This window comes from Hemiscyllium ocellatum, chromosome 10, assembly GCF_020745735.1.
Source record: "Hemiscyllium ocellatum isolate sHemOce1 chromosome 10, sHemOce1.pat.X.cur, whole genome shotgun sequence".
NCBI lineage: Eukaryota > Metazoa > Chordata > Chondrichthyes > Orectolobiformes > Hemiscylliidae > Hemiscyllium > Hemiscyllium ocellatum.
Genome location: NC_083410.1, coordinates 14,010,846 through 14,038,142, shown reverse-complemented (window position 1 = coordinate 14,038,142; position 27,297 = coordinate 14,010,846). Strand labels below are relative to the sequence as shown.

The 27,297-nt window shown below is 43.9% G+C and overlaps 1 protein-coding gene across 1 annotated transcript; it reads left to right on the top strand.

Moving 5' to 3' along the window:
* The first annotated feature begins 1,545 nt into the window (after positions 1-1,545).
* Positions 1,546-15,947, top strand: psmb1 (proteasome 20S subunit beta 1). Its single transcript, XM_060830799.1, has 6 exons — positions 1,546-1,707; positions 6,703-6,810; positions 7,966-8,047; positions 10,177-10,306; positions 15,219-15,325; positions 15,620-15,947. Exons 1-6 carry the CDS (start codon positions 1,613-1,615, stop codon positions 15,803-15,805), a joined length of 708 nt encoding a protein of 235 aa, XP_060686782.1. The 5' UTR covers positions 1,546-1,612; the 3' UTR covers positions 15,806-15,947.
* Positions 15,948-27,297: the final 11,350 nt, after the last annotated feature.

Below are 27,297 nucleotides of genomic sequence, written 5' to 3'. Positions count from 1 at the left end.
TCCCAGTTGAAGTGGTATCCTTCCTTATCTGTATGTAAGGATACTAGTAATAGAGGGTTATGCCGTTTTGTGGCTAGTTGGTGTTCATGTATCCTGGTGGCTAGTTTTCTGCCTGTTTGTCCAATGTAGTGTTTGTTACAGTTCTTGCACGGTATTTTGTAAATGACATTAGTTTTGCTTGTTGTCTGTATAGGGTCTTTCAAGTTCATTAGCTGCTGTTTTAGTGTCTTGGTGGGTTTGTGGGCTACCATGCTGCCAAGTGATCTGAGTAGTCTGGCAGTCATTTCTGAGATGTCTTTGATATAGGAGAGAGTGGCTAAGGTTTCTAGATGTGTTTTGTCTGCTTGTTTGGGTTTGTTGCTGAGAAATCAGTAGACTGTGTTCATTGGGTATTCATTCTTTTTGAATACACGGTATAGGTGATTTTCCCCTACTCTGCATAGTTCCTCTGTGCTGCAGTGTGTGTTGGCTCATTGAAATATGTTCTGATTCAGCTTCATTTGTGGATGTTGCGATGATTGCTTCTGTAGTTCAATATTTGGTCCGTGTATGTTGTTTTCCTGTCGATGCTGGTTTGAAGTTGCCTATAATTTTCCTTCAGAAGGTAATGGTAGATACCTTCAAGCGTTGCAGTCTGTCTTGTGCAGAAAAATGTAAAGTGTTATTGGGAAAAGAGTTCCAGGTTTATGACCTAAGAATGGTGAATAAACAATATTGTTCCAATTTAGGATGGAATGTCTTTGGAAAGAAAATTTACAGGTGATGACGTTCCATTCCATGCCTTTGCTGTCCACAAGGGTCCGCAGAGGCCCTTGGTTTCAAAGGTGTTGTTGAAGGAGGTTTCATGATTTTCTACAATGTACCTTCTGTATGATCAATACTGCTGAAGCTATGTATTGGTGTTTAAGCTGATGGATGGGGATCCAACGAAGTTGACAGTTTGGCATGCATGGTTCAAGCTTGAGTCTTTCACTTTCTTGTGTCTTGTAGGTGATAGCTTTGGTGGGTACATGAGGTGAGTCACTTGACAGAATTCTTGTAGCTACTGTAGGTACAATAATGTTTAAGGTGCTACTTTCCACAACATATTAAGGTTCCAAAGTATATACACTTCCACTAGAATGTCACAACTTTTTTTTCTCCAGAAAACAGAATTTTACTGTTTGTCACATTGTTTATGGGATCTTTCCATGAACAAATTTTCCACTGTCATTCATTAATTCAGCAGTGAAAGTTTGTGTTTTTATTTTTCTGCATTTTCAATGATCTGGAACCACCAGGCTTCCACTCCTAAAACGAGGCAGGGAGCCAATTTAATAATTGCTGAACATATAGTATGCATAACAGCAACTGCGAACCCATCATACATGCTTCGGAACTATATGGGGTAGTAGGAGTCACAAATGTACAATTATATTTAAAGGGAAGCAAATTTCGTGGAACGTTTCAAATCCAACACCGGTGCGCACAGACTGGGGGGGGGGAGAAGCAATTGGCGGCGGAACAGCTTTGCGCATGCGCTTATTGATGGTGCACCGGGGAAGGGTTTGAGTGAGGCACGGCAGTCGCCATCTTGGCAGTGAGACAGCAGCTGCATCAGGTCCGGGAGGAGATGCCGCATTTGTACGAGTCCATGAGCAGTATGGAGGGATACCAGCAAGCAGGGCCCACACAGTACCGCTTCTCACCCTACACCTTTAATGGAGGGTGAGTGTGAGCTACCTTCAGGCCCTGGTAGGAGCGGACAGGTGATGGTTGGTGGTTGGAGTTAATCGGGCCTTGCGAGGGGACAGACAGGAAGAAGGTCCTGGGAGTGGTGTGTGCTGGAGGGGCCGGCTGTGACGGGGCAAAGTGGGTAAACAGAGCAATGGGTTAACAGGCTCGGGACCGAAATTTGGTGCGGGTGAGGGAGTCAAGCAATAGAGGCTTGGGAAGCGATGAGGGGTAATTCAGGACAGACTCGGAATGGGCAGTAAACAGGCCTAGGCTGGGGAGGGTGGGAAATGGGCGTGGGGTGGCCGTGGCGAAGTGAGGTCACTCAGGCCTGGGAGGAGGTTTGTAATTAAGCCGCGGGAGAAGTCGAGGAGGTACAGACACAAAACAGAACTTAGCGAGATACTTTGAGTACAGAAACAGGACATTTTGGGAAGGGGTAAAGCATGACTAGTTTGGAGCCTACAATAAAAAGGTCTATGTTGCATGTAACAAAATATTCACAAAGTTGGTAATGAGTGCTAAGTTTAGGGTTAAAGTCAGTGAATTAGTCCTGAACCTGGGCAGTGTGTTTGGCAAGGTGAATGAGGACTTAATGCTGACTTTCTCTTTCACGTTCACCCATTGACCTTTTAAACACCAATGACTCACAGCTATGAATGTAAGAGAATGGTGCAAGACCAACCAACATTGCATACAAACAGTATACTCCTGATAGAGGAAGCATGTTAGTGTACTGAGGCTAGTTTCCTGAAGGGATAAAATCAAATTGATTTTATTTTGTTTGTTAAAAACTAGTTCAAGTTTTCAATCTTATTCATACGTTGATGGAATAATTTTGAAATTTGCTCATGGTAGCAAACCCAGTGTGGCAACAGTGTAGATGAAACCAATTGACTGCCACAGAACATCAGGCAGGAGAAAGTAAGGACTGCAGATCAGAGTCAAAAAGTGTGGTGCTGAAAAAGTACAGCCAGTCAGGCAGCACTTGAGGAGCAGGAGTGGTGACGTTTTGAGCATAAGCTCTTCATCAGGAATGGGGGAGGGGAAATGAGAGATAAATGGGAAGGGGGCCGGGGGAGTAGGTAGCTGGGAATGCAATAGGTAGATGAAGGTGGTGGGGTGATGCTGATAGGTCGGAGTTGATAGGTGGGAAAGAAGATGGATAGTTCAAGAGGGTGGTGCCGATTTGGAAGGTTGGATCTGGGAAAAGGTGGCAGGAGGGAAGATGAGGAAACTGGTGAAATCCACATTGATCCTGTGTGGTTGAAAGGTTCCAAGGCGGTCTCCTCACCTTATCCTAGATCCAGCCCCCCAACTCAGCACTGTGCTCTTAAACTGAACTGCCAGATCTCCTTTCCACCCTCCTCTGTGACCTATCTCCATCAGCCCCATCCCCATCTTCATCTACCCATCACATTTTCAACTACCTTCCCCCAGTCCCACCCTCCCATCCTCCCATTTATCTCTCAGCCCCCTTAGGCCTCCCCCACATTCCTGATGAAGAGCTTATGCTTAAAGCATCGACTCTCCTGCTCCTCAGATACTGGCTGACCGGCTGTGCTTTTCCAGCACCACACGTTTTGGCGTGCAACATAGGGTAACAATGAGCAGACGGAACTTAAGCAGGTATGAGGAAATTCATTTAGGTCGAAGGAATGAGAGAAGCGATGTACACTGAGTCATTGTCATACAGCGTAGAAACAGTTCTTTTGGCCCACTGCATCTTTGTCAGCCAACAAATCCCAAACTGCTCTAAACCTTTCTCCCTGGACTTGGTCTATAGCCTACTATGCCCTGGCATTTTAAATGCTCATCCAGATACTATTTAAATGTTACAGTAGTAATTGCCCCTATCACCCTCTCAGGCAACCCATTTCATTTTTCTGCAATTTTGTGTTGAAAAACCCTTTCCTCAGATCTCCTTTACTTGTCACCTTAAACATGTGCTCTCTGGCCTTCGATACATCTGCCATAGGGCATTGCACCGAAGAGTGCAGGAATCTGTAAATTATCGTACAAATATTTGAAAGACACTGGAAGAGTGGTTAGCAAAGTAAATGGGATTTTGAAGTTTTTTTTTACCTGGAGGCATTGAATACAAAAGCAGCAATGGTGTGCTGAACTCTTAAATCTCTGTTTTGGGCACACCTAGAATATTGCATTTTATTCTAGTCACCAGACTTTACGAAGGATGTGAGTGTGCAGAGATTTTCCAGAATGGTTCTATGGATGAGATAATTTAGCTGTAAGGTTAGCTTGGAAAAGCAATGGTTGTTCTATTTGGAATACAGATATTCAAAGGGAGATTTAATGGATGAGTACAAGATTGTATCAGGTTGAGCTCAGTTCGAGAAATGTTCACATTTACAGAGGACACACTTGGAAGTTTGTCAAGAAACGCAGGTATGAAGAAGAACTTTTATGCGCAGCCTGACCTGGAGCTTGCTATCTATGAAGATTGTGCAAGTGAAATTAAGAATGATTTCAAAAGACAATTTAATGCATATTTGATCTTGTAGCGCTTTAAGAACAGAATAAAATAAAGTCAAAGCAAAAGGCATCTGAATGAGAGGCTTGTTAAATCCATACATTCAACTAGTTGCTCATGTCTGCAATACAAGGCCATCTTCGAATGAGACCTAAAGTTGACTGGAATCATTCGATGCACGGGAAGGCTATGCTGCTAGCTGTGGGTGCCTAGATTTTAACAATCAGGAAGGGTTTGGGAGTAGTGGAGGATAGTAAAGTTATCAGTTGATAGAAAGGAGAGTGATATGGATGGAGCTGGCACTGACTTATTGGTCTCCACAAGCACAAGATTCAATGCTTCATGCTGATGCGGCGTGCATCTTGGGTGTAGTCCATCATCTCCCAAATTGGATGATGCCTTTCTGCACACCCCACCCTGATAGGCAATTTGTTAGCTTCTCAATGCCATCTAGAAAGGATCTCTTCTCTATTATATTGGAAAGCCTTCACCTCCATGTTCATAGACAGATCATGGCTATAAAGTAAGTGAGTGTGGGTAACCAGAGAGGGAAACTGAAGTCTTTTACTGAGATAAATGTTAGCTCACACAGAAATGCAACATTTAACTGCAATGGTTGCTGCTGTGCCACATACATAGTGTCTTTGGCAGACCTGAATTTGTATTACATCTGTACATAACTGAATACAACTAAATGTCTGAGAGTTCCAAACAATACTTTCTTTTATATGAATGATTAAGGGCGTGATAGTAGTTAGGCTTTTAGACATGTTTGATAGAAACTGCTAATGCTATATGTTAGATGTGTCTCAAAATTTATTTTGTTTTAATTTTAGTTTGATTTATTGTTGTCACATGTACTGAAGTACAGTGAAAAGTGGTGTTTTGTGTGCTATGTAGGCAGATCGTACCATACAAGTGCATCAGTGCAGAACAGCTTATAGTGTTAGAGCTGCAAATAGATCAGAATTCACATTTGAGAGGTCCGTTCAAAAGTCTGATAAAAGCAGGGAAGAAGCTGTTCTAGAATGTATTCACATGTAAATGCAAACTTTTACATCTGCCTGCCACAAGAGGGTGGAAAAGAGTATTACCAGGGAGGAAGCGGTCTTTGATTATATTGGAGTCATTATAGATTATTGATGGAGTCAGTGGATGGTTTTTATGGTGGACTATGCTGTGTTCATGACTCTTGTAACTTATTGTGTTCATGTGGAGAACGGTTCCAGTACCAAGCTGTAATGCACCCAGATAGGATGCTTTCTCTGGGCCATCTATAAAAATTAATAAGTGTCTTTGTGGACATGTTGAGTTTCCTTAGCCTTTTGTGGAAGTAGACTTTGCTTTCTTGACCATCTTGTCAGCATGGGTGGACCAGGACAGATTGGTCATCATTGCTCCCAAGAACTTGGAGCTCTCAACCATCTCCATCTCAGTGCCATTGATGCAGACAGAGTCATGAAATCCACACCATTTCCTGAAGTCAGTAACCAGCTCCTTTGTTTTGCTGACATTGATGGAGAGATTGTCTTTAACCATTCAGCTAAACACTCAAACTCTTTCTTGTATTTTGTCTTGTTGTTTGAGATCCAGCCTACAATGGTGGTGTTGTAAATGGAGTTAGTGGAATTTGGCCACCCAACAATGTGTATATAAGGAGTATAGAATGGCTGATGCAGTCTTGCAGGGCACCATTATTGAGGATTATGATGGAGGTGGTATTGTCACTTATTACTGATTGGGGTCTGTGGATCAGTAAATCGAGGATCAGATTACAAAGGGGGGTGCCAAGATGTAGATCTCCAACTTTAGAGATGAGAAATTGGCTCTTGTCCATTGCTATATTGTCAGCGATGCATGTCAAACATACTTAATTGGTTGTAAAGCATTTTGAGATATTCAGAGGTTAAAGCAGCAATTTTGGAAATGCAAGTTTGTCTTTGAAAATCGGTTATACGTCCCCTGAGCATATGTACACTGAAGAACAGGTAGCCATAATGTGGAGGTGCTAGTGTTGAACTGGGTGGACAAAGTCAGAAATCTTACTAGACCAGGTTACAGTCCAACAGGTTTGTTTGAAATTGCAACCATTTGGATCATTGCTGCTTTGTCAGGCAAAGTGTGACAGCAAAGGAGCAGTGCTCTGAAAGCTTGTGATTTCAAATAAACCATAATATGGGTTCATATGACTCTGAAGAACAGGGCATTCTTTGTGAAAATGAAAAATGAATGTCTCCACTTTGAGAGGTGCCCATGCAGGTGCGAATAAGTTAGTGAATCCGTATGATATGAGAAGTTGCTGACTTTGTGTTAAATTCCACTGAGTGACTGGAGCAATATCTGTGTAAACCATATTGAAATTATTTTTACAGTAAATTCCAGCACATATAAAGCGCAAAATAAAAGGCAGCCTTCGGTTGTTCTTTTTGTATTTTTTGGACGTACTTCTGACATATTGATTTTCTTTCTTCCCACCCCACTGTTGTCACTATCAACAGAACTGTGTTGGCCTTAGCTGGTGAGGACTTTTCCATTGTTGCTTCAGATACACGACTGAGTGAGGGTTACTCCATTCACAGCCGGGACTCTCCAAAATGCTACAAACTGTAAGTGCAAAAAGCATGATTTTATTCATGCAAAGGATTTTGGGCAACATTATGCACGCCTGTGTGTTTTGAGATTTATTTTTCTTAAATCACTAGCTTTAAGTGAACAGACTGTGAAAGAGAAGGCAACCTGGGATCTGGTTCAATTGAGAAATTTATTCTGACGTGGTAGAATTGGTTTGTTCCCATTCCAAGTCTGAGAGGATGTCTGCTAAGGTTTCCATTCATGACTGTTATTCTATGGGTGAAGGATTCAAATTGATGGTATGCAAGAAAAATCCTCCCTTGTGCTGTTTAGGACTGTACACTGGCTAATTCATTTTCCTTTTCACCTTATGGTTATAAATTGTATTTATAGATTTTATTTCCTATATAGAAAGGAAGGCAATCTTTGGGATAAAAATTCATGGAATATAGGAACTTCAAGTGTGCCTTGTGTTTGATTCTCATAGCCAGATTGTTCCAAATATTTATCCATTTATCTTTGTTTTGTTTGTGTTGAGACCCTTGGGTTTCCCTCATGCATTCCCCCCCCTCCCCAGCGCACACGCACACACGACTTCCTTGTGGAAGCTTCTGACCATCACAGAGATTACCCAGCATTCACTGTTTTCAGTCCACCAGATTCTGGAAGTGTGTGCAAGTGGGAAGTTGTGCCTCAATATTAGCAGGTGGACTGTCTGTAAATTGTTGTTGGTGTCTCAGTTTTATTTAAGTCTGCTTTTGGGCCTGTGCATGCTAACCCTCTTGTGAAGTTTCTGGTGATTAAATGATTTTTCTTTCCCATCTCTTAAATGTCAAATGGGGTGAATCAAATCCAGGATTGAAACTGTTCCAGTGATTGTGAAAATGGTGGAAATTGTATTTCTCTCATTTGTAAGTCCCCATGGTTCAGTTGGTGGTATTCAGGCCTCCTGAGCCAAAGTTTGTATTCCAAGTTTTACTCCAGGACATGAGTTGAAAAGATAAGGCTTGCACTATAGTCCAGTACTGAGGGAGTGCAGTGCCCTAGGAGGTTCGCTCTCTCTCGCGCTCTCTCTCAGGTGAGAGGCTGAATTTCAGGTGGATGTGATTATGCTGTTCAGTATTATTCAGCAAATTAGATTAGTTTGTTCCAGCCATTCAGATTTCACATGATATCCTTTTTGTTTTTAGGACTGACCAAACAGTGATTGGATGCACTGGATTCCATGGGGATTGTCTTACGCTAACAAAAATTATTGATGCAAGATTAAAGGTATTTACAATTTGTAAAATGCAGCATAAGATATTCAACTACATTGGATATTGAAAGTACAGTGCTGAGTATTGTTAAATTTCTATTTGTGTTCATCTACATTGTAGGTTATAAATCTGAACAATGGAGCATCTCTCACATCAGCCACTAGGTAGCAGATTCAAGTATGGCTTTGTCGGGTCAGTTACAGTCAGGATTAGAGTAGTGCTGAAAAAGCACAGCAGGTGAAGGCAGCATCTGAGGAGCAGGAAAATTCGATGTTTCAGGCCAAAGCCCTTCATCAGGAATCCGATGAAGGGCTTGTCCCAAAATATCGATTTTCTTGCTCACCAGATGCTGCCTGACCTGCTATACTTTTCTAGCAGAACTCTAATCTCCAGCATCTGCAGTACCCACTTTTCTCCCTTAATTGCAGTCAGGCACACTAAAACTCTCATTTATCTCCTTTGTCTGAACACACTGTACTCTTGCCTAAGATTCACTATCTTTCCACCCTTCAGGCACTCTGCCTGTATTCCTGATGAAGGGCTTTTGCCTGAAATGTTGGGATTTTGCTGCTCTTCGGATGCTGCCTGAACTGCTGTGCTTTTCCAGCACCACTAATCTAAACTCTGGTTTCCAGCATCTGCAGTCATTGTTTATAACCTATGATTCAGAAGAGTAATGTCTTGTGGAAAAAACTGAACCTTCAACATCCTTTGGCCTCTGTAGTTGTCAAATTAGAAGTAGATTCATTTTTTTTGTGACTGTGGAACTAAAAATTAGTTCTGTTGTTTTAGTCCTTAAGATACCATAGCTGAATTAGGCCATTCAGCCCATCCAGTCTGCTCTGCCATTTAATCATGGCTGATATGCTTCCTAACCACATTCTCCTGATTTCTGTCCATAACCTTGAATCCCCATACCAATCAAGAATCTGTCTCTTCCTGATTTAAATACAGTGAAAGACTAGGCCTCTGCAGAAATGAATTCCATAGAATAACTACTCTTTTATATGAAGAACTTGCTCCTCATCTCTGTTCTAAAGGCCTGTCCCTTTACTCGTGAGGCTGTGCGCTTGAGACCTCGTCCCTCCTACTTATGGAAACATCACCTCCATGCACTCTATCCAGGCCTGTCAGTATCTCTTAAATTTCAATCAGATCACCCCACACCACCCATCCTTTTAAACTGGACTGAGCACAGACCCAGTGTCTTCAACCATCTCTCACATGAAAAGCCAGTCATCCCTTGAGGTATTCTTGTCAACCTCCGGACCCACTTCTTCCTTAGATTGGGCCCAAAACTGCTCATGATATTCCAAATGCAGTCTGACCAGAGACACTTGCAGCCTCAGCAGTGCATAGAAGCCCTACAGTGTGAAAACAGGCCATTTGGACCATTGGGTCCATGCCACCCATCTGAACAGCATCACACCCAGACCCTCTTACTCTGTCCTTGTAATCCTGCATATTCAATGGCTAATTCACCTACATTGGACACTGGGCAATTTAGGACTGTGGGAGGAAAACGGAACATCCGGAGGAAATCCATGCAGACACTGAGAGAATGTGCAGACTCCACACAGACAGATGCCTGAGGCTGGAATTGAACCTGGGTCCCCAAAGCTGAGGCAGCAGTGCTAACCACTGAGCCATTGTGCTGCTCTTGTTTCTCTGCTTTTGTTTTCTAGCTCTCGAAACAATAGCTAACATTGCATTTGTCTTCTTAACTGCCAGCTGAACCTACGTTAACCTTAAGAGAATCCTGAATTAGGATCTCAAGTCCTTTGTGCTTCAGATTTCAGAAACCTTTCCCCATTTAGAAAATAGTCTACACCTCTGTTCTTCCTACCAAAATGTGTAATCTCGCACTCTGCCATATTGTATTCACCTGCCACTACATTGCCCACTCTCCCAATTTGCCCAAGTCCTTCTGCAGCCTCCCTGCTCCCTCAACATTGCATGACCCTCCAACAATCTTCGTCATCTGCAAACGTAGTAACAATGCCCTCAGTTCCTTCATCCAGATCATTGACGACAATTCACATTATACATCAATGTAAAATTACTGTGTCTTTTTTCACCACAATGCTTATAGCTGCAGTATTTATTTTTATATATAACTGATCCCTTTGTAATGTATTTCAGATGTACAAACATTCGAACAATAAGACAATGACAAGTGGGGCGATAGCAGCAATGCTGTCTACAATTCTGTACTCAAGACGGTTTTTCCCTTACTATGTTTACAATATCATTGGTGGCCTTGATGAGGAAGGTGAGGTTGGTTGCTTGTTTAATTGTGACTCTACAGTCTATTCTATTTTCTTCCAAATCATGTTCATTCTTAGCACCGGATTATTTATTTCTGTGCCTGAGAATGATAGATTGAGTTGCTGTGTTTGTGTTTCTTGTTTGTTTTGCAGCTAAAGGTACAGTAATTGTGAAACATTTATTTCAGGCTGTTTACTGAGGCCTGGGAACAACTTGCGTATCCACCTGTTCTCCTTATTGCTAAGTTTATAAAATAGTTGTTTATAAAGTATTTTTCGCAATCTCAGGATATTGCTAAACAGGCTTTTTTATTCACTTTGCTGGCTGCAGCAGCATTTATTACCCATCCCTAGTTGATCTTGAGAAGGTTCAGATGAGCTGCTTTCTTGAACCACAGCAGTCCACAAGCTGTGGGGTTGACCCATAATGCCGTTAGGGAGGGAATTCCAGAATGTTGAACCAGCAACAGTGAAGGAATGGCAATATATTTGCAAGTCAGGATGGTGAGTAGCTTGGAAGGGATCTTGAAGGGGATGGTGTTCCCATTTATCTGCTGCCCTTGTCCTTCTAGATGGAAGTGGTCATGAATTTGGAAGGTGCTGTCTGAGAATCTTCAGTGAATTTCTGCAATGCATCTTATAGCACACACTGCAAATTGAGCGTCACTGGTACAGAGAGTGAATGCAGTGCCAGTCAAATGGGCTGCTTTGTCCACGTGGTGTCAAGATTCTTGTGTGGTGTTGGGAGTGCATTCATCCAGGCAAGTGGGGAGTATTCCATCACACTCCTGACTTGTGCCTGGTAGATGGTGGACAGGGTTGTGGAAGACATGGGCTAAGTTTCTTGCTGCAGTATTCCTAGCCTCAGACCTGCCCAAGTAGCCACTGCATTTATCTGTTGAGTCCAGTTGAGTTTCTAATCAAGATACCTCCCAGGATGTTGATAGTGGGAAATTCAGTGATAGTAACAACATTGAATATTATGGGGCAGTGGTTAGGTTGTCTCTTGCTGGTGATGGTCATAGCCTGGCATTTGGCACAGATATTACTTGTCAGCCCAAACCTTGTTGCATTTGGACATTGATTGCTTCAGTGTCTGAGGGTCGCAAAAGGTGCTGAACATTGTGCAATCATTGGTGAACATCCCCACTTCTGACCTTATGATGGAGGTAAGGTCATTGAAGCAGCTGAAGTTGGTTGATCCGAGGACACTAGCCTGAAGGATTCCTGTAGAGATATCCTGGAACTGAGATAACCTTCAACAACCACAGCCATCTTCCTAAGTGTCAGATAAGGCTCTAACTAGTGGCAAGTTTGCCTCTTGAAACCCGTTGATTCCAGTTTTGCTAGGGCTCCTTGATTCCACTTGGTCAAATGCAGCCTTGATGTCATTTCACCTCTGGAATTCAGCTCTTTTGTCCATGTTTGAGCCAAGGCTGTAATGAGGTCAGGAGCTGAGTTGCCCTGGCGGTACCAAAATTGACCATCACTGAGCAGGTGATTGAGCAAGAGTTGCCTGATAGCACTGTTGATAACACCTTCCACCACTTTACTGATGATTGAGAGTAGACTGATGGGATGGTAATTGGTCGGGTTGGATTTGTCTTGCTTTTTTTATACTTGGGCAATTTTCCATATTGTTGGGTAGACTCCAGTGTTGTAACTGTTCAGGAACTGCTAAGGGGGCAGTAAGATCTGGAGCATAAATCTTCAGAACTATTGGTGGAATGTTGTCAGGACCTGTAGCTTTTACAGTGTCCAGTGCCCTCCAACCGTATCTAGATATCACGTGGAATGAATTGAATTGGCTGAAGATTGTTATCTGTAATGCTGGGGACCACTGGAGGAGGCCGAAGTGGGTCATCCACTCAGTATGTCTTGCTGAAGATTGAGTGAATGTTTCAGCCTTTTGCACTGATGTGCTGAGTTCTTGCATCATTGAGATTGGGGATATTTGTGGAGCCGCTGCCTCCAGTGAGTTGTTTAATTGTCCACCAACGTTCACGACTGGCTGTGGCAGGACTGAAGGGCTTAGATCTCATCCATTGGTTGTGGGATCACTTAGCTCTGTCTGTCACTTGCTGCTTATGTTGTTTAGCATGCCAGTAGTCCTGTTTGGCTTCGCCAAGTTGGCACTCCTTTTCAGGTATGCCTGGTGCTGCTCCTGGCATGCCCTCCTGCACTCATCATTGAACCAGGGTGATCCCCAGCTTGACAGTAATGGCTGAGTGTGGAATATGCTGGTGGACCATGAGGTTACAGATTACCCTGGAGTACAGTTCTGTTGCTAATGGCCTACAGCACCTAATGAATGACCAGTCTTGAGTTTCTAGATCTGTTCGAAGTCTGTCCCGTTTAACATGGTGATAGTGCCACACAACACAATGGAGGTTATTCTCAATGTAAAGGCAGTACTTTGGTCTCCACAAGAACTTGTGGTCATCCCTGTTACTCTCATGGACAGATGCGTCTGCAGCTGACAGATTGGTAAAATGAGGTCTCACTACCTCCTGCAGATCCAGTCCAGGAGCTGTGCCTTTTAGGACCTGACCAGGTCGATCTGTAGTACTGCTGCTGAGCCATTCTTGATGATGGACATGGAAATTCCCCCACCCAGAGTATGTTTTGTGCCCCTGCCATTGAGTGCTTCCTCTCTGTTGTTCAGCATGGAGGAGTACCAATTCATGAGGGAGGACAGTATGTGGTAATCAGGAAGTTTTCTTGCCAGTAGTAAACCTGAAGCCATGAGACTTCATGGGATCAGGGGTCAATGTTGCGGTCTTCCAGGGCAACTCTCTCCCAACTGTATATCACTGTGCTATTACCTCTGCAGGTCTGTCCTGTTAGTGAGGCAGGACATATTCAGGGATGGTAGTGTCTGGGACACAGTCTGTAAGGTATGATTCCTTGAGTATGACTGTCAGGCTGTTGCTTGATTAGTCTGTGAGGCAGCTCTACCAGTTTGGCACTAGCCCCCAGATGTTAGTGAGGAAGACTTTACAGGGTCACCAAGGCTGTTTCCACCATTGCCTTTTCTGGTACTGAAGTTGATGTCAGGAGAGCAGTCTGGTTTGATTTCGGAGACTTCATAGCAATTGGTACAACTGAATAGCTTGTAAGGCCATTTCAGAGGGCAATTGAGAGTCAGCCAGATTGCTGTGGGTCTGGAATCACATCTCGGCTAGACCAGGCGAGGATGGCAGAATTCCTTCCCTGTAGCACATTAGTGAACCAGATAGGTATTTTCACTAATCAACAATAGTTTCATGGTCACCATCTGCCATGGTAGGATTTGAACTTGGGTCCCCAAAACATTATCTGGGTTTCTGGATTGATAGTCTGTAAAAGCTGTAGTCAGGTGTTATAAAATAGGAACCATGGCAGTTAATTTGTACACAGCAAGCTCCCTTAAGAATAACTGTGATACTGACCATTTTGTCAGGTTGTTTTGAGGGATAAATACCTGTGGCTGTGGGGAGTCTTTTGCTTCTCTTTGAACTAGTATTTTGGGAGCCGTTTTTCCACCTGACAAACATCAAGGGGCCTCAGTTTTGCCATTTCTTCTGAAAGGCTGCACTTCCAACAGTGCAGTGCTCCCTCAGTCAGCCTAGATTTTGTGCTCAAGTGTTTTGATTCAATCTTGTTCTTCAATCTTCTAATTCACAAGTATCACCATCTAAACCTCAGGAAGTGAATAGTTTGGTTCTGTTATAAATGTATCCTTAGCTGTAATGTAATTGAGTCAGCTCTTGGAGAGCTTTGGCTAAAGACTTTATCTTTGTGGTTGTAAGTAGAATAAGAATATTAATTATAATTGCAGTGGTCAACTAAACTGGATATAAGATGATACTTAAAAACCGGAGAGACCACAGATTGCAGGAACGTTTTTTTAATTCATTCATGGGATATGAAAATCCCTGATTAGGCCTGCATTTGTTATGATCTTTGGGTCGGTGTGATGAGCCTGCGCCTTAAACTGTTGCATTCTATGATGGGTAGGTTATTTACAGAATACTGAGAGGCCTGGGTAAAATGGATGTTAAGATGTTTCCACTAGTAGGTGAGATTAGGACCAGAGGGGACAGCCTTGGTGAAAGGATTACCCTTTTAGAATGGAGATGCTGAATTTCTTCAGCAAAGGGTAGTTAATATGTGGAATTTATTGCTGCAAAAGGCTGTGGAGGTTATTTCAATGGATCTATTAGCGAAAGAGATAAGTTCTTGATTAATAAGGGGATCAAGGGTTATGGAAGACGGCAGGTGAACGGGAGTGTGAAACATATCTGCAATGATCGAATGATGGAGCAGACTTGAGCCAAATGGCTTAATTCTGCTCCTAATTTTTATGGTCTTATAAATGTCAGACTTCCCTTTCAGTAAGAAGGTCATGGATACCAGCTGAACACGAGTGATTCAACTCCATAATCCGGTAGTGATAAACCAGTGCCCTCCTGAGGGAGTGCTGTTGGAGGTGTTGTCCTTCAAATACTGTTTTACATGAGCTTCTGTCTGCTCCCCTCAAATAGACATCAATTTATTTCTCAGTATAACTATAGTTTACTTGCACATTTCACAGCTGTTTGTGAGCACTTGCTGTGTATAAGTTGCCTGCTGTGTTTCCCTACACTAACAAACTTTGAACGTACTTCCTTGGCGTTGAAGTAGCTTAATATATCTTGAGGTGAAAGAAGCTATTATTGTATAATTTAAATATCTTTTATATATGAAGTGTTTAATGTATGTTTCTTGATGCTGCTTCACTATGGGATGAGTAGTAAAACTTTATATAAATAAGTTGTTTTGATACAAAAGCAGTGGGATTTCTGCCATTTTTGAAATACATGAGAAAATAATTAATAACTATATTCATTTGTGATGTACATACTTGAATGTGTTTTCTCACTTTGTTAAATGCAGGGAAGGGTGCAGTGTATAGTTTTGACCCTGTAGGATCCTATCAGAGAGATGCTTACAAAGCTGGTGGATCGGCCAGTGCTATGCTTCAACCGCTTCTGGACAACCAGGTAATATTTTTGATCCAAGAACGCACTCACTAACAAACTATGCAGCAAGTAGAATTTACGCAGGGCTATGTCAGAGCCAGACTCCTATCGTAGTGTGGAGATTTACTTGATTGGGATATGAATCACAGCACTCTCTCTTATTTTACCAGTCACTAATGAAGCAACTCAAACTTAAGGCACTATTTGTGTGTTATTTTCCAATTAAATAACAATAAAAGTATAAATAAATTATCAGCTAAATGTGGTGAAGATTTAGAAATATAAACCTTTTAATTTGGTTGTCTTCTTTGCTAGATTGGGTTCAAGAACATGGAGAATGTGGAACCCATCCCCCTGTCACTGGAGAAAGCACTGCAGCTGGTAAAAGATGTTTTCATCTCTGCGGCTGAGAGAGATGTTTATACCGGTGATGCTCTGAAGATTTGCATCATTACAAAAGATGGAATCAAAGAGGAAACATTGCCTCTGCGGAAAGATTAAGGCGCAAAACCCTTTCCATTCAGAACAATCTTTGACTTAAAGTAGTTACTTTTCCTTTCATGCTAGTAATGAACCTAATGGAAAATGTTTTTTGTATGTTTTATTGTAAGATACTGAACTAAACTTTCACCAATAAATTAAACATGTTTCTGTTTTGAATTTATAGGCAAAATTATACTGAGGCAGGTTGTAATAATGTGTTGCATTTGAGTGTGGAATGCTCAGTGTTTCCAGACAACAGTTTGTTCTTAGCCAAATTCCTCTCCTGAGGGCATTTCCTCCGTGTTAAGGTATGAATTATACTTTTACAAGCTAACCTCTGGTAGCTATCCAAGGTCAGCTGGTGACTTACAATTAAACTCCTTTACCTATGGAATGCTGAGAATGTGTAGGTGTCTTCCATGAGAAAGATAATATGTGGTTGAATGAAAGATGGATAATCGTGAGAAGGTGAAAGAACTAGGTTAGTTTGAGTTAGCGGAGAGCTAGAGGGAGTTTAACTGGAACGTAAACAGTCCTGTGACTGACAAACCTGTTTCTGCAATGCCCTTTCTATGGATTTTTTTTTGATTCAGTCCAAGTGTATAAGAGCCACTGGCAAGGGCAACATTTGCTGGCCATTCTAAATTGGTTGTGAGAAAACAGGTTGGAACTGTTGCATTGTGGTCCAAGTACAGGGCTATGTGGTAATTTAGAAGCATTTTAGCCTAGCCCAATGAGTTTGTGTTTTCTCTAATAAGATGAATCCTAAGAAGTACATGGCATTTCAAGGCCTATCTCCATGGGATCCTTACAAAAGTTTCCAACAGGAAAATGCTGATCTAGCTGTTTATTCTTTGCTTCATCTCTTAGTTTATTTTGTATATTAACTTACTTTGAGAAAATGTCCTAAAATGTAAAGGTTTAACTTAGGAATGTTACAAAGCCTGAGTGTCCATTCCTAATCCTGATTGTCACAGTAATTGTGGGTGAATAGTCTATACTATTCAGAGGGTGTGTGTAATGTTACCTAGACTAGTTACTGGGTTTACAAACCAGAGAACAAGAATTCAAATCCCATCACAGCATGTTGATAATCTGTTAAGCTAATTAAAAAAAATCAGTGAAAGTGACTGTGTATCTACAGCACTTGAACTGCAACAATTCAAAAAGGCAACTCTGCACCAAAACTCTGATTCATTTTCATACTTTAAGGAAAGAAATAAATAAGACTTCTGGGCCAGATGTGATTTATCCTCAGGTTCTCTGGGAAGCCATGGAGTAGATTACAGAGTCTTTGGCTTCGATCTTTATGTCATCATTCTTGACAATGCCAGAAGACTGGAGGATAGCAAATGTTGTTCCCTTGTTTAAGAAGGGGAGTCAAGACAACCCTGGTAATTATAGGCCATTGAGCCTTACTTCGGTCGTGGGTAAGGTGTTGGAAAAGACTATAAGAGATAGGATTTATAATCATCTGGAAAGGAATAATTTGATTTTTTTTGTGAAGGGTAGACCGTGCCTCACTAACCTTATTGAGTTCTTCGAGAACGTGACAAAACAGGTGGATGAAGGTAAAGCAGTTGATGTGCTGTTTATGGACCAGTTGATATGTTGTATATGGACCTCAGTAAGATGTTTGATAAGATTCCACGTTGTTGTGGTTCTGTTCGTCGAGCTGGGAGTTTTTCTTGCAAATGTTTCATCCCCTTTGTAGGTGACATCTTCAGTGCTTGGGAGCCTCCTGTGAAGCTCCCAAGCACTGAAGATGTCACCTAGAAAGGGGACAAAACGTTTGCAAGAAAAACTCCCAGCTCGGCGAACAGAACCACAACAACGAGCACCCGAGCTACAAATCTTCTCAGAAACTTTGAAGGTTCCACATGTTGGGCTATTGAGTTTTGGGATTGAAGGTGATTTAGTGGTTTGGATCAGAAATTGGCTCACTGAAAGAAGACAAAGGGTGGTGGTTGATTGGAAATGTTCACCCTGTAGCTCAGTTACCAGTGGTGTGCCGCAAGGATCTGTTTTTGGGCCACTACTGTTTGTCATTTTTATAAATGATCTGAATGTGGGTGTAGAAGGATGGGTTAGTAAATTTGCAGGTGACGCTCAGGTATGCAGTGTTGTGGATAGTGCCAAAGAATGTTGTGGGTTACAGTGCGACATAGATAAGTTGCAGAGCTGGACTGAGAAGTGGCAAATGGAGTTTAATGCAGAAAAGTGTGAGGTAGTTCACTTCAGAAGAAAAAAATCAGGAATGCAAAGTACTGGGCTAATGGTAACATTCTTCACAGTGTATATGAACAGAGATTTCTTGGTGTCCAGATGCATAAATCCCTGAAATTTGCCACCCAGATTGATAGGGTTGTTAAGAAGGCATACGGTGTATTAGTGTTTTTTGGTAAGGGGGTTGAGTTTCGGAACCACGAGATCATACTTCAGCTGTACAAGACTCTGGTGCAGCCGCACCTGGAATATTGCATGCGGCTCTGCTCACTGCATTATAGGAAGGATGTGAAAGCTTTGGAAATGGTTCAGAGGAGATTTACTAGGATGTTGCATGGTTTGGAGGGAAAGTCTTACGAGGAAAGGCTGAGGGAACTAAGGCTGTTTTCATGGAGAGAAGAACATTGAGAGATTACTTAATCAAGATGTATAAGGTAATCAGAGGGTTAGATAGGGTGGACAGTGAGAGCCTTTTTCTTGGGATGGTGAAGACTAACATGAGGGTACGTAGCTTTAAATTGAGGGGTGATAGACTTAGCACAGATATTAGGGGTTGTTTCTTCATTTAGAGTAGTAGAGGTGTGGAACGGCCTGCCTGCAACAGTAGTAGACTCGCTGACGTTAAGGCCATTTAAATGGGCATTGGATGTACATATGGATAATGGTGGAATGGTGTAGGTTAGATGGGCATCAGATTATTTTCACAGGTTGGCGCAACATCGAGGGTCGAAGGGCCTGTAATGCTCTATAATATTCTATGTTCAATGTTCTAAACCTTCCCAGACTGATCCACCTGTGTGTTCAGATCTAACAACCACGAGTTTGACTCTTAACTGCCCTCTGAAACAGCCTCGTGACACACTTGCATCAAAACTGCAACTAGCAATGGCAACTCTAGAGGGGGCAAATTTATTGAGCTTAACAGAAAATAATGGGTATTGCCTGTATGCTGCAGGATATGGATAGTGTAACAAATACAGCATGGGAAGCATTGAATACTCAAGTCATTGAAAAAAAAATTTGCTCTATTAAATGATTTTTTTCAAAATAGGTGCAAATCTATCATATGCAAACAATTGGAACAACTTTCACTTAGAATTTTACCTAAAGGTGTTCAAGTGAGGTTATTTATGAGAGAGAAATGGAATTGAACAGCCCAGACAGGGGAACAGAACATTTCTCGGGTTCCCTGCTGCTAATCGCTACACGTGAATAAACCTTTAAGCTTAGTCTCAGTGACAATGTCCAACATACAAATTAGAAGCAGGAGAAGATCGTTCATCTCATCCAGTCTGCTCCATCTTTCAATAAAATCATGCCTGATCTGATTGCGGACTTAATTCCACTTTTCTGCCAATCCTCTATAGCCCTTGACTGTTGTAGATGAAAAATCTGCCTTAACTCAGTCTTCAATATATTCCGAAAGTCTTGTTCCCTGAGATAGAGACTTACAAAGGCTAAAGACCTTCTCAGAGAGCAAATTCCTCTTCATCTTCCTAAATGAGAGCCCCCTTATTTTTAAACTGGGGCCCCAAGTTTAAAGGTTCCATATGGTAGACTGTTGGAGAAAATGCAGAGGCATGGAAATGAGGGTAATTTAGCAGTTTGGATTAGAAACTTGCTTTCTGAAAGAAAGCAGCGAGTGGTGGTTGATGGAAGATATTCAGCCTGGAGTACGGTTACTTGTGTGCCACAAGAATCTGTTTTGGGACCACTGCTGTTTGCCATTTTTATAAATGACTTAGACGCAGGCATAGGTGGATGGATTAGTAAATTTGCAGATGACACTAAAGTTGGTGGAGTGGTCAGTTTGGAAGAATGATACAGGTTGCAGGGGGACTTGGATAAACTGTAGAATTGGGCTGAGAGGTGGCAAATAGAGTTCAATGTAGCTAAACGTGAGGTGATGCACTTTGGGAAGAATAACAGGAAGGCAGAGTACTGGGTCAACGGAAAGATTCTTGGTAGTGTGGATGTGCAGAAGGATCTTGGAGCCCATGTACATAGATCCTGAAAGTTGCCACCCAGGTGGATAGTGCTGTTAAGAAGGCATACGGTGTGTTAGGTTTCATTTGTAGAGGGATTGAGTTCCGGAGCCGCATTATCATACAAAACGCTGGTGCAGCCACACTTGGAATATTGCATACAGTTCTGGTCCCCATATTTTGAGAAGGATATGGAAGCATTAGAAAAGGTGCCGAGGAGATTTACCAGGATGTTGCCTGGTCTGGAGGGAAGGTCTTATAAGTAAATGTTGAGAGACTTGGGTCTGTTCTCATTGAAAAGAAGAAGGCTAAGAGGAGATTTGATGGAGACATACAAGATGATCAGAGGATTAGACAGTGAAAGTCTTTTTCCTAGGATGATAGAACATAGAACAATACAGCACAGAACAGGCCCTTCGGCCCACAATGTTGTGCCGAACATCTATCCTAGATTAAGCACCCATCCATGTACCTATCCAATTGCCGCTTAAAGGTCGCCAATGATTCTGACTCTACCACTCCCACAGGCAGCGCATTCCATGCCCCCACCACTCTCTGGGTAAAGAACCCACCCTGACATCTCCCCTATACCTTCCACCCTTCACCTTAAATTTATGTCCCCTTGTAACACTCTGTTGTACCCGGGGAAAAAGTTTCTGACTGTCTACTCTATCTATTCCTCTGATCATCTTATAAACCTCTATCAAGTCACCCGTCATCCTTCGCCGTTCCAACGAGAAAAGGTCGAGAACTCTCAACCTATCCTCGTACGACCTATTCTCCATTCCAGGCAACATCCTGGAAAATCTTCTCTGCACCCTCTCCAAAGCTTCCACATCTTTCCTAAAGTGAGGCGACCAGAACTGCACACAGTACTCCAAATGTGGCCTAACCAAAGTCCTATACAGCTGCAACATCACTTCATGACTCTTGAATTCAATCCCTCTGCTAATGAACGCTAATACACCATAGGCCTTCTTACAAGCTCTATCCACCTGAGTGGCAACTTTCAAAGATCTATGTACGTAGACCCCAAGATCCCTCTGTTCCTCCACCTGACTAAGAACCCTACCGTTAACCCTTATTCCGCATTCTTATTTGTTCTTCCAAAATGGACAACCTCACACTTGGCAGGGTTGAACTCCATCTGCCACTCCTCAGCCCAGCTCTGCATCATATCTAAATCCCTTTGCAGCCGACAACAGCCCTCCTCACTGTCCACAACTCCACCAATCTTCGTATCATCTGCAAATTTACTGACCCACCCTTTGACTCCCTCATCCAAGTCATTAATAAAAATTACAAACAGCAGAGGACCCAGAACTGATCCCTGCGGAACTCCACTTGTAACTGGCCTCCAGGCTGAATATTTACCATCTACCACCACTCTCTGACTTCGACCGGTTAGCCAGTTTTCTATCCAATTGGCCAAATTTCCCTCTATCCCATGCCTCCTGACTTTCCGCATAAGCCTACCATGGGGAACCTTATCAAATGCCTTACTAAAATCCATGTACACTACATCCACTGCTCTACCCTCATCCACATGCTTGGTCACCTCAAAGAATTCAATAAGACTTGTAAGGCAAGACCTACCCTTCACAAATCCGTGCTGGCTGTCCCTAATCAAGCAGTGTCTTTCCAGATACTCATAAATCCTATCCCTCAGTACCCTTTCCATTACTTTGCCTACCACAGAAGTAAGACTAACTGGCCTGTAATTTCCGGGGTTATCCCTATTCCCTTTTTTGAACAGGGGCACAACATTCGCTACTCTCCAGTCCCCTGGTACCACCCCCGTTAACAGTGAAGATGAAAAGATCATTGCCAACGGTACTGCAATTTCCTCTCTTGCTTCCCACATAATCCTAGGATATATCCCGTCAGGCCCGGGGGACTTGTCTATCCTCAAGTTGTTCAAAATGTCCAACACATCTTCCTTCCTAGCAAGTATCTCTTCTAGCTTACCAGTCCGTTTCACACTCTCCTCTTCAACAATACGGTTCCTCTCGTTCGTAAATACTGAAGAAAAGTACTCATTCAAGACCTCTCCTATCTCTTCCGACTCAATGCACAATCTCCCACTGCTGTCCTTGATCGGACCTACCCTCGTTCTCGTCATTCTCATGTTTCTCACATACGCATAAAATGCCTTGGGGTTATCCTTGATCCTATCCGCCAAGGATTTTTCATGCCCTCTCTCAGCTCTCCTAATCCCTTTCTTCAGGTCCCTTCTGGCTATCCTGTATCCCTCCACTGCTCTGTCTGAACTCTGTTTCCTCAACCTTATGTAAGCCTCCTTCCTCTTTCTTAGACATTCAACCTCCCTCGTCAATCAAGGCTCCCTCACATGACCATTTCTTTCCTGCCTGATAGGTACATACATATCAAGGACACGTCGTATCTGTTCCTTGAAAAAGTTCAACATTTCCACCACATCCTTCCCTGACAGCCTATGCTCCCAACTTAGGCTCCTCAAATCCTGTCTTACAGCATCGTAATTTCCCTTCCCCCCAATTGTAAAATCTACCCTGTTGTGTGCACCTATCTCTCTCCGTAACCAAGGTGAAAGTCACAGAATTGTGGTCACCATCACCAAAATGTTCACCCACTAACAAGCCCATCACTTGTCCCGGTTCATTACCGAGTACCAAATCCAATATGGCCTCCCCTCTGGTTGGACAATCTACATACTGAGTTAGAAAAGCTTCCTGGACACACTGCACAAACACCGCCCCATCCAATCTACTTGATCTAAAGAGCTTCCAATCAATATTTGGGAAGTTGAAGTTGCCCATGACTACGACCCTGTGGCTTCTGCACCTTTCCAAAATCTGTTTCCCAATCTGTTTCTCCACATCTCTGCTGCTACTGGGGGGCCTATAGTAAACACCCAACAAGGTGACTGCACCTTTCCTATTTCTGACTTCAGCCCATACTACCTCCAAAGGCAGATCCCCCTCAAACTTCCTTTCTGCAGCCGTTATACCATTTCTAATTAGCAATGCCACACCCCCTCCTTTTTTACCACACTCCCTAATCTTACTGAAACATCTGTAACCAGGAACCTCCAACAACCATTCCTGTCCCTCATCTATCCACGTTTCCGTGATGGCCACAACATCGTAGTCCCAGGTACCAATCCATGCCTTAAGTTCACCCGCCTTATTTCTGATACTCCTTGCGTTGAAGTATACGCACTTGAGCCCATCTCTGTGTCTGCAAGTATTCCCTGTCAGTGCTACCTTCTCCACAGCCTCCCTACATTCTTGGACATCCTGACAAACAGCTAGCTTACTTGCTGGACTACAAGTCCGGATCCCATCCCCTTGCCAAGTTAGTTTAAACCCCCCCCGAAGAGTGCTAGCAAACCTACCCCCCAGGATATTGGTGCCCTTCTGGTTCAGGTGCAACCCGTCCTGTTTGTACAGGTCCCACCTTCCCCAGAATGCAGTCCAATTGTCCAAATACCTGAAACCCTCCCTCCTACACCATCTTTGCAACCACGTGTTCAGCTGCACACTCTCCCTATTCCTTGCCTCACTGTCACGTGGCACCGGCAACAACCCAGAGATGACGACTCTGTCTGTCCTAGCTTTTAGCTTCCAGCCTAACTCCCTGAGCTCTTGAATGACCTCCCCACCCTTCTTCCTACCTATGTCGTTGGTGCCAATGTTTACCACGACTTCTGGCTGCACACCCTTCCCCTTAAGGATTCTGAAGACACGGTCCGAGACGTCTCGGACCCTGGCACCCGGGAGGCAACAAACCATCCAAGAGTCTCGCCCATGTCCACAGAACCGCCTGTCCGTCCCTCTAACTAGAGAGTCTCCTATAACTAGCGCTCTCCTCCTCTCACCCTTTCCCTTCTGAGTCTCAGAACCAGACCTCACGCCACAGACCCCGTCACTGCAGTTTACACCTGCAAGGCTGTGCCCCCCCCCCCAACAGTTTCCAAAGCTGTATACTTATTGTTTAGGGGAACGACCACAGGGGAACCCTGCACTGCCTGCTTCTTCCCCTTCCCACCTCTAACTGTTACCCAGCTACCTCTGTTCTCCGGCGTAACTATGTCCCTGTAGCTTCTATTAATCACCCTCTCAGCCTCTCGAATAATCCTCAGTTCATCCAACTCCACTTCCAGTTCCCTAACTCGTTCGGTGGGGAGCAGGATCTGACTGCATTTCCTGCAGACGAAGTAGGCAGGAGTATCGGTGGTTACCCCTACCTCAAACATCCTGCAGGAGGAACATTCCACTGCCTGCACTGCCATGACTGTACACTTTGTCTCCAAAACAAGAACACTGAGTCAATAACACTGAGTCGCTTACCTGTGGACTTTAAAGTTAGGTTAGAGGAGGAGGATGGGAGGGAGGCCCTATGAAGTAGGGCCTGGGGTCTAGAACACACCCACTCAAATACCAATCATTTACCTTCCTGACCAGCTCTGCGCTCCAACCTCACTTCCGCCCAGCTCGCGCCGCACTCTGTGGTGAAAAGGATGATGATGTCAGGTTGTACGAGGGGGCATAAATACAAATTGAAGGGTGATAGATTTAAGACAGATGTCAGAGGCAGTTCTTTACACAGAGAATAGTAAGGGTGTGGAATGTCCTACCTGCTAATGTAATCAACTCAGCCACATTGGGAGATTTAAACAATCCTTAGATAAGCACATGGATGATTTTGGGATATTGTAGGGGAACGAGCTGAGAATAGTTCACAGGTCGGCGCAACACTGAGGGCCGAAGGGCCTGATCTGTGCTGCATTGTTCTACGTTCTAAGTTCTACATACACCCAAAACAGGAAATACTCTTACAATCTATCTAACTTGTGTACATTTATACATCAAATGACCATCTTTCTCTTCAAACACATCTTTCAATTATTTTCTCCATCCTGTGCTTGCCTAACTTTGTTTTAAACTTTAGCTATTCATTCTGGGAGCAAAAATCAAGCAAAGTTTCCCCTGATTCTCCTATTAGATTTATGAGTAACTACTGTAGACTGTAAGTATGACCCCTGGTTCGGCCTTCCTTTATAAAGTGGAACCAACTTCTCTAGTTCTACCCTCTCAAATTTCTTCATAATTTTAAAGCTCTTGTGATGGTCTCTTTTGAACCTTCTTTTTTCTAGTTAAAAACATACTTTAAAAGAAGAACTTAAATTATTGCCCAAGACAAAAATCCAAACAAGTAACCAAAGATTTTGATGCTGGAGATGTATCACACCCTGCAGTGTTTAACTGACTGTAAAGCTATTTTGAAAATGTGTTGCTGGAAAAGCGCAGCAGGTCAGGCGGCATCCAAGGAACAGGAGATTCGACGTTTTGGGCATAAGCCCTTCTACTTATGCCCAAAACGTCGAATCTCCTGTTCTTTGGATGCTGCCTGACCTGCTGCGCTTTTCCAGCAACACATTTTCAGCTCTGATCTCCAGCATCTGCAGTCCTTACTTTCTCCTGTAAAGCTATTCTGTCAATATTGGAAAAAGTGTTACCTCCTGAGCTGTGCCAAAGATTAACACAACAAAACCAGCAATCTTCTCTGCTGTATGTGGGTTCGATGCAGCAGACGTGTACAGCCTGTAGGATTTCCCTGGGGCAGGCTATTTTGACGTGACCTTTAGGAGCGTGAAGAATTGTGAGCAGCTCCTGAAAGTCCTCAAGGTGAAGGAAAGGGAACCTCTGTTCTCCATCTTGTCGGCAGTTCCGTTGTGTGTGCTTCCTGCGCAGAGGAGTCGGGTTGTTACAATCCATATGTACAACCCCCACGTCCCAGCAGCGGATATCCTGACCTTCCTGAGAAGATACGTCCAGGTCAAGGAAGAAAGCACCGATGGGGTCGATCCTTTCGGGATTTGGACCAGCAAGCGGCAGGTCAGGGTAACCCTGAGGCTTGCTGCCAGTGGGAACATCCACCACCCACCCTCCAGCTTCGCAATCGGAGGGAGCAGAGGTTACCTGACGTACGCAAGGCAGCCGAAAATGTGCCGAACCTGCGGGAGGTCAGGCCACATGGCGGCAGATTGTAAGGTGACCGACTGTCAAAACTGCAAGCAGGAAGGCCACCCGACCAAGGAATGTAAAGAGGCCAAGAACTGTAATCTGTGCGGAGAGGCGGGCCACATGTACAAGGCCTGCCCAAGACGAGGGGCCGCCACCTACGCACAGCTGGCTGGAGGTGGCAACACGAGCCGTGGACCGCCTAAGACCAGCAAGGTACCACACACCAGCACAGGAACGGTGTCTGGTGGCACCCAAAAGGAAGGGCAGGCTGTAGCTGAGCAGATGGCAGACAGCGGGGAGGTGGAGCTGATCCAAGCTCCTTCAAGACAGACGGAGGAAATGGAAGAGGAGGGAACAAAAGAGGCAGAGAATTGGATTACTGTCTAAAGCAGGAAGAGGAAACCTCGCCAAGCCCCCAAAGCCACCCAGCGAAGGGAGAAGCAACACCTACACAACGAGGATACAGGCAGCTCTTCCGATGGTGAGGATGGGCGCAAGGAGGGATGTCACCAGAGGAAGAGACAGAGCACCGTGGGGAAAAGGGAGGGCAGCACCGCCCAAACAGGAAAAGATGATCTCTCTGGGTAAAGACCTCCCCCCACCCGGTGAGAACCACATGATACCTACCGCCCCACAGCTCCAGGTAACTGGGAGCAGCGGTCCTGTGACGGGTCCTGCTGTCAGACAGAGAACTGGTCTGTGCAGACCATGGGCCCGACCCAGAGACACCAGAGTGGGGAAATGGCCCCAGCATGGAGCTGGACAGCTACCTCAGCCCTGGGAGGGTCCAGCTGTTTGCTGTCACCACGGGGATGCACACAGCTACCCCAGAGAGGCAAGACCAGCAGCAAATGGACACTGGCAACCTCGTAAACTGTTAAAATGGGGATAAAAATTGCCAGCATCAATGTGCATAGCATCAAATCTGCTACGCGATGTGTATCTACGATGGCCTTCCTGGCCAACGTTAAAGCCGACCTCCTGTTTCTGCAGGAGTGTGGGATACCCCACCTCAGTAGCTACAGGAGATGGTCGAGCTTGTGGGCCCATGGGCCATCAGTTTGGTCGGGCGGCAACGATAGCCGCGCCTCCGGCCTGGGTATCCTGTTGTGAGGAGGTAACTTCACCATCTCCGAGGTTAAGGTGGTGGTGGGCGGGTGCCTCCTCATTACCAAGATCATATACAGGAATGCTCCCCTGAGACTGATTAATGTGTAAGCTCCAGTGGGTAAGAGTGAACGGTTGGCCGTCCTGCAGCAGCTTCCACTGTTGCTGGCTACGTCCAGGCCGG

Excerpts from the sequence above, each read along its gene's own strand:
- psmb1 (XM_060830799.1), top strand. The coding sequence starts at position 1,613 with ATGCCGCATTTGTACGAGTCCATGAGCAGTATGGAGGGATACCAGCAA. Across the intron at positions 1,708-6,702 it reads CCCTACACCTTTAATGGAGG|AACTGTGTTGGCCTTAGCTG; the intron begins GTGAGTGTGAGC and ends CACTATCAACAG. Across the intron at positions 6,811-7,965 it reads TCTCCAAAATGCTACAAACT|GACTGACCAAACAGTGATTG; the intron begins GTAAGTGCAAAA and ends TTTTGTTTTTAG.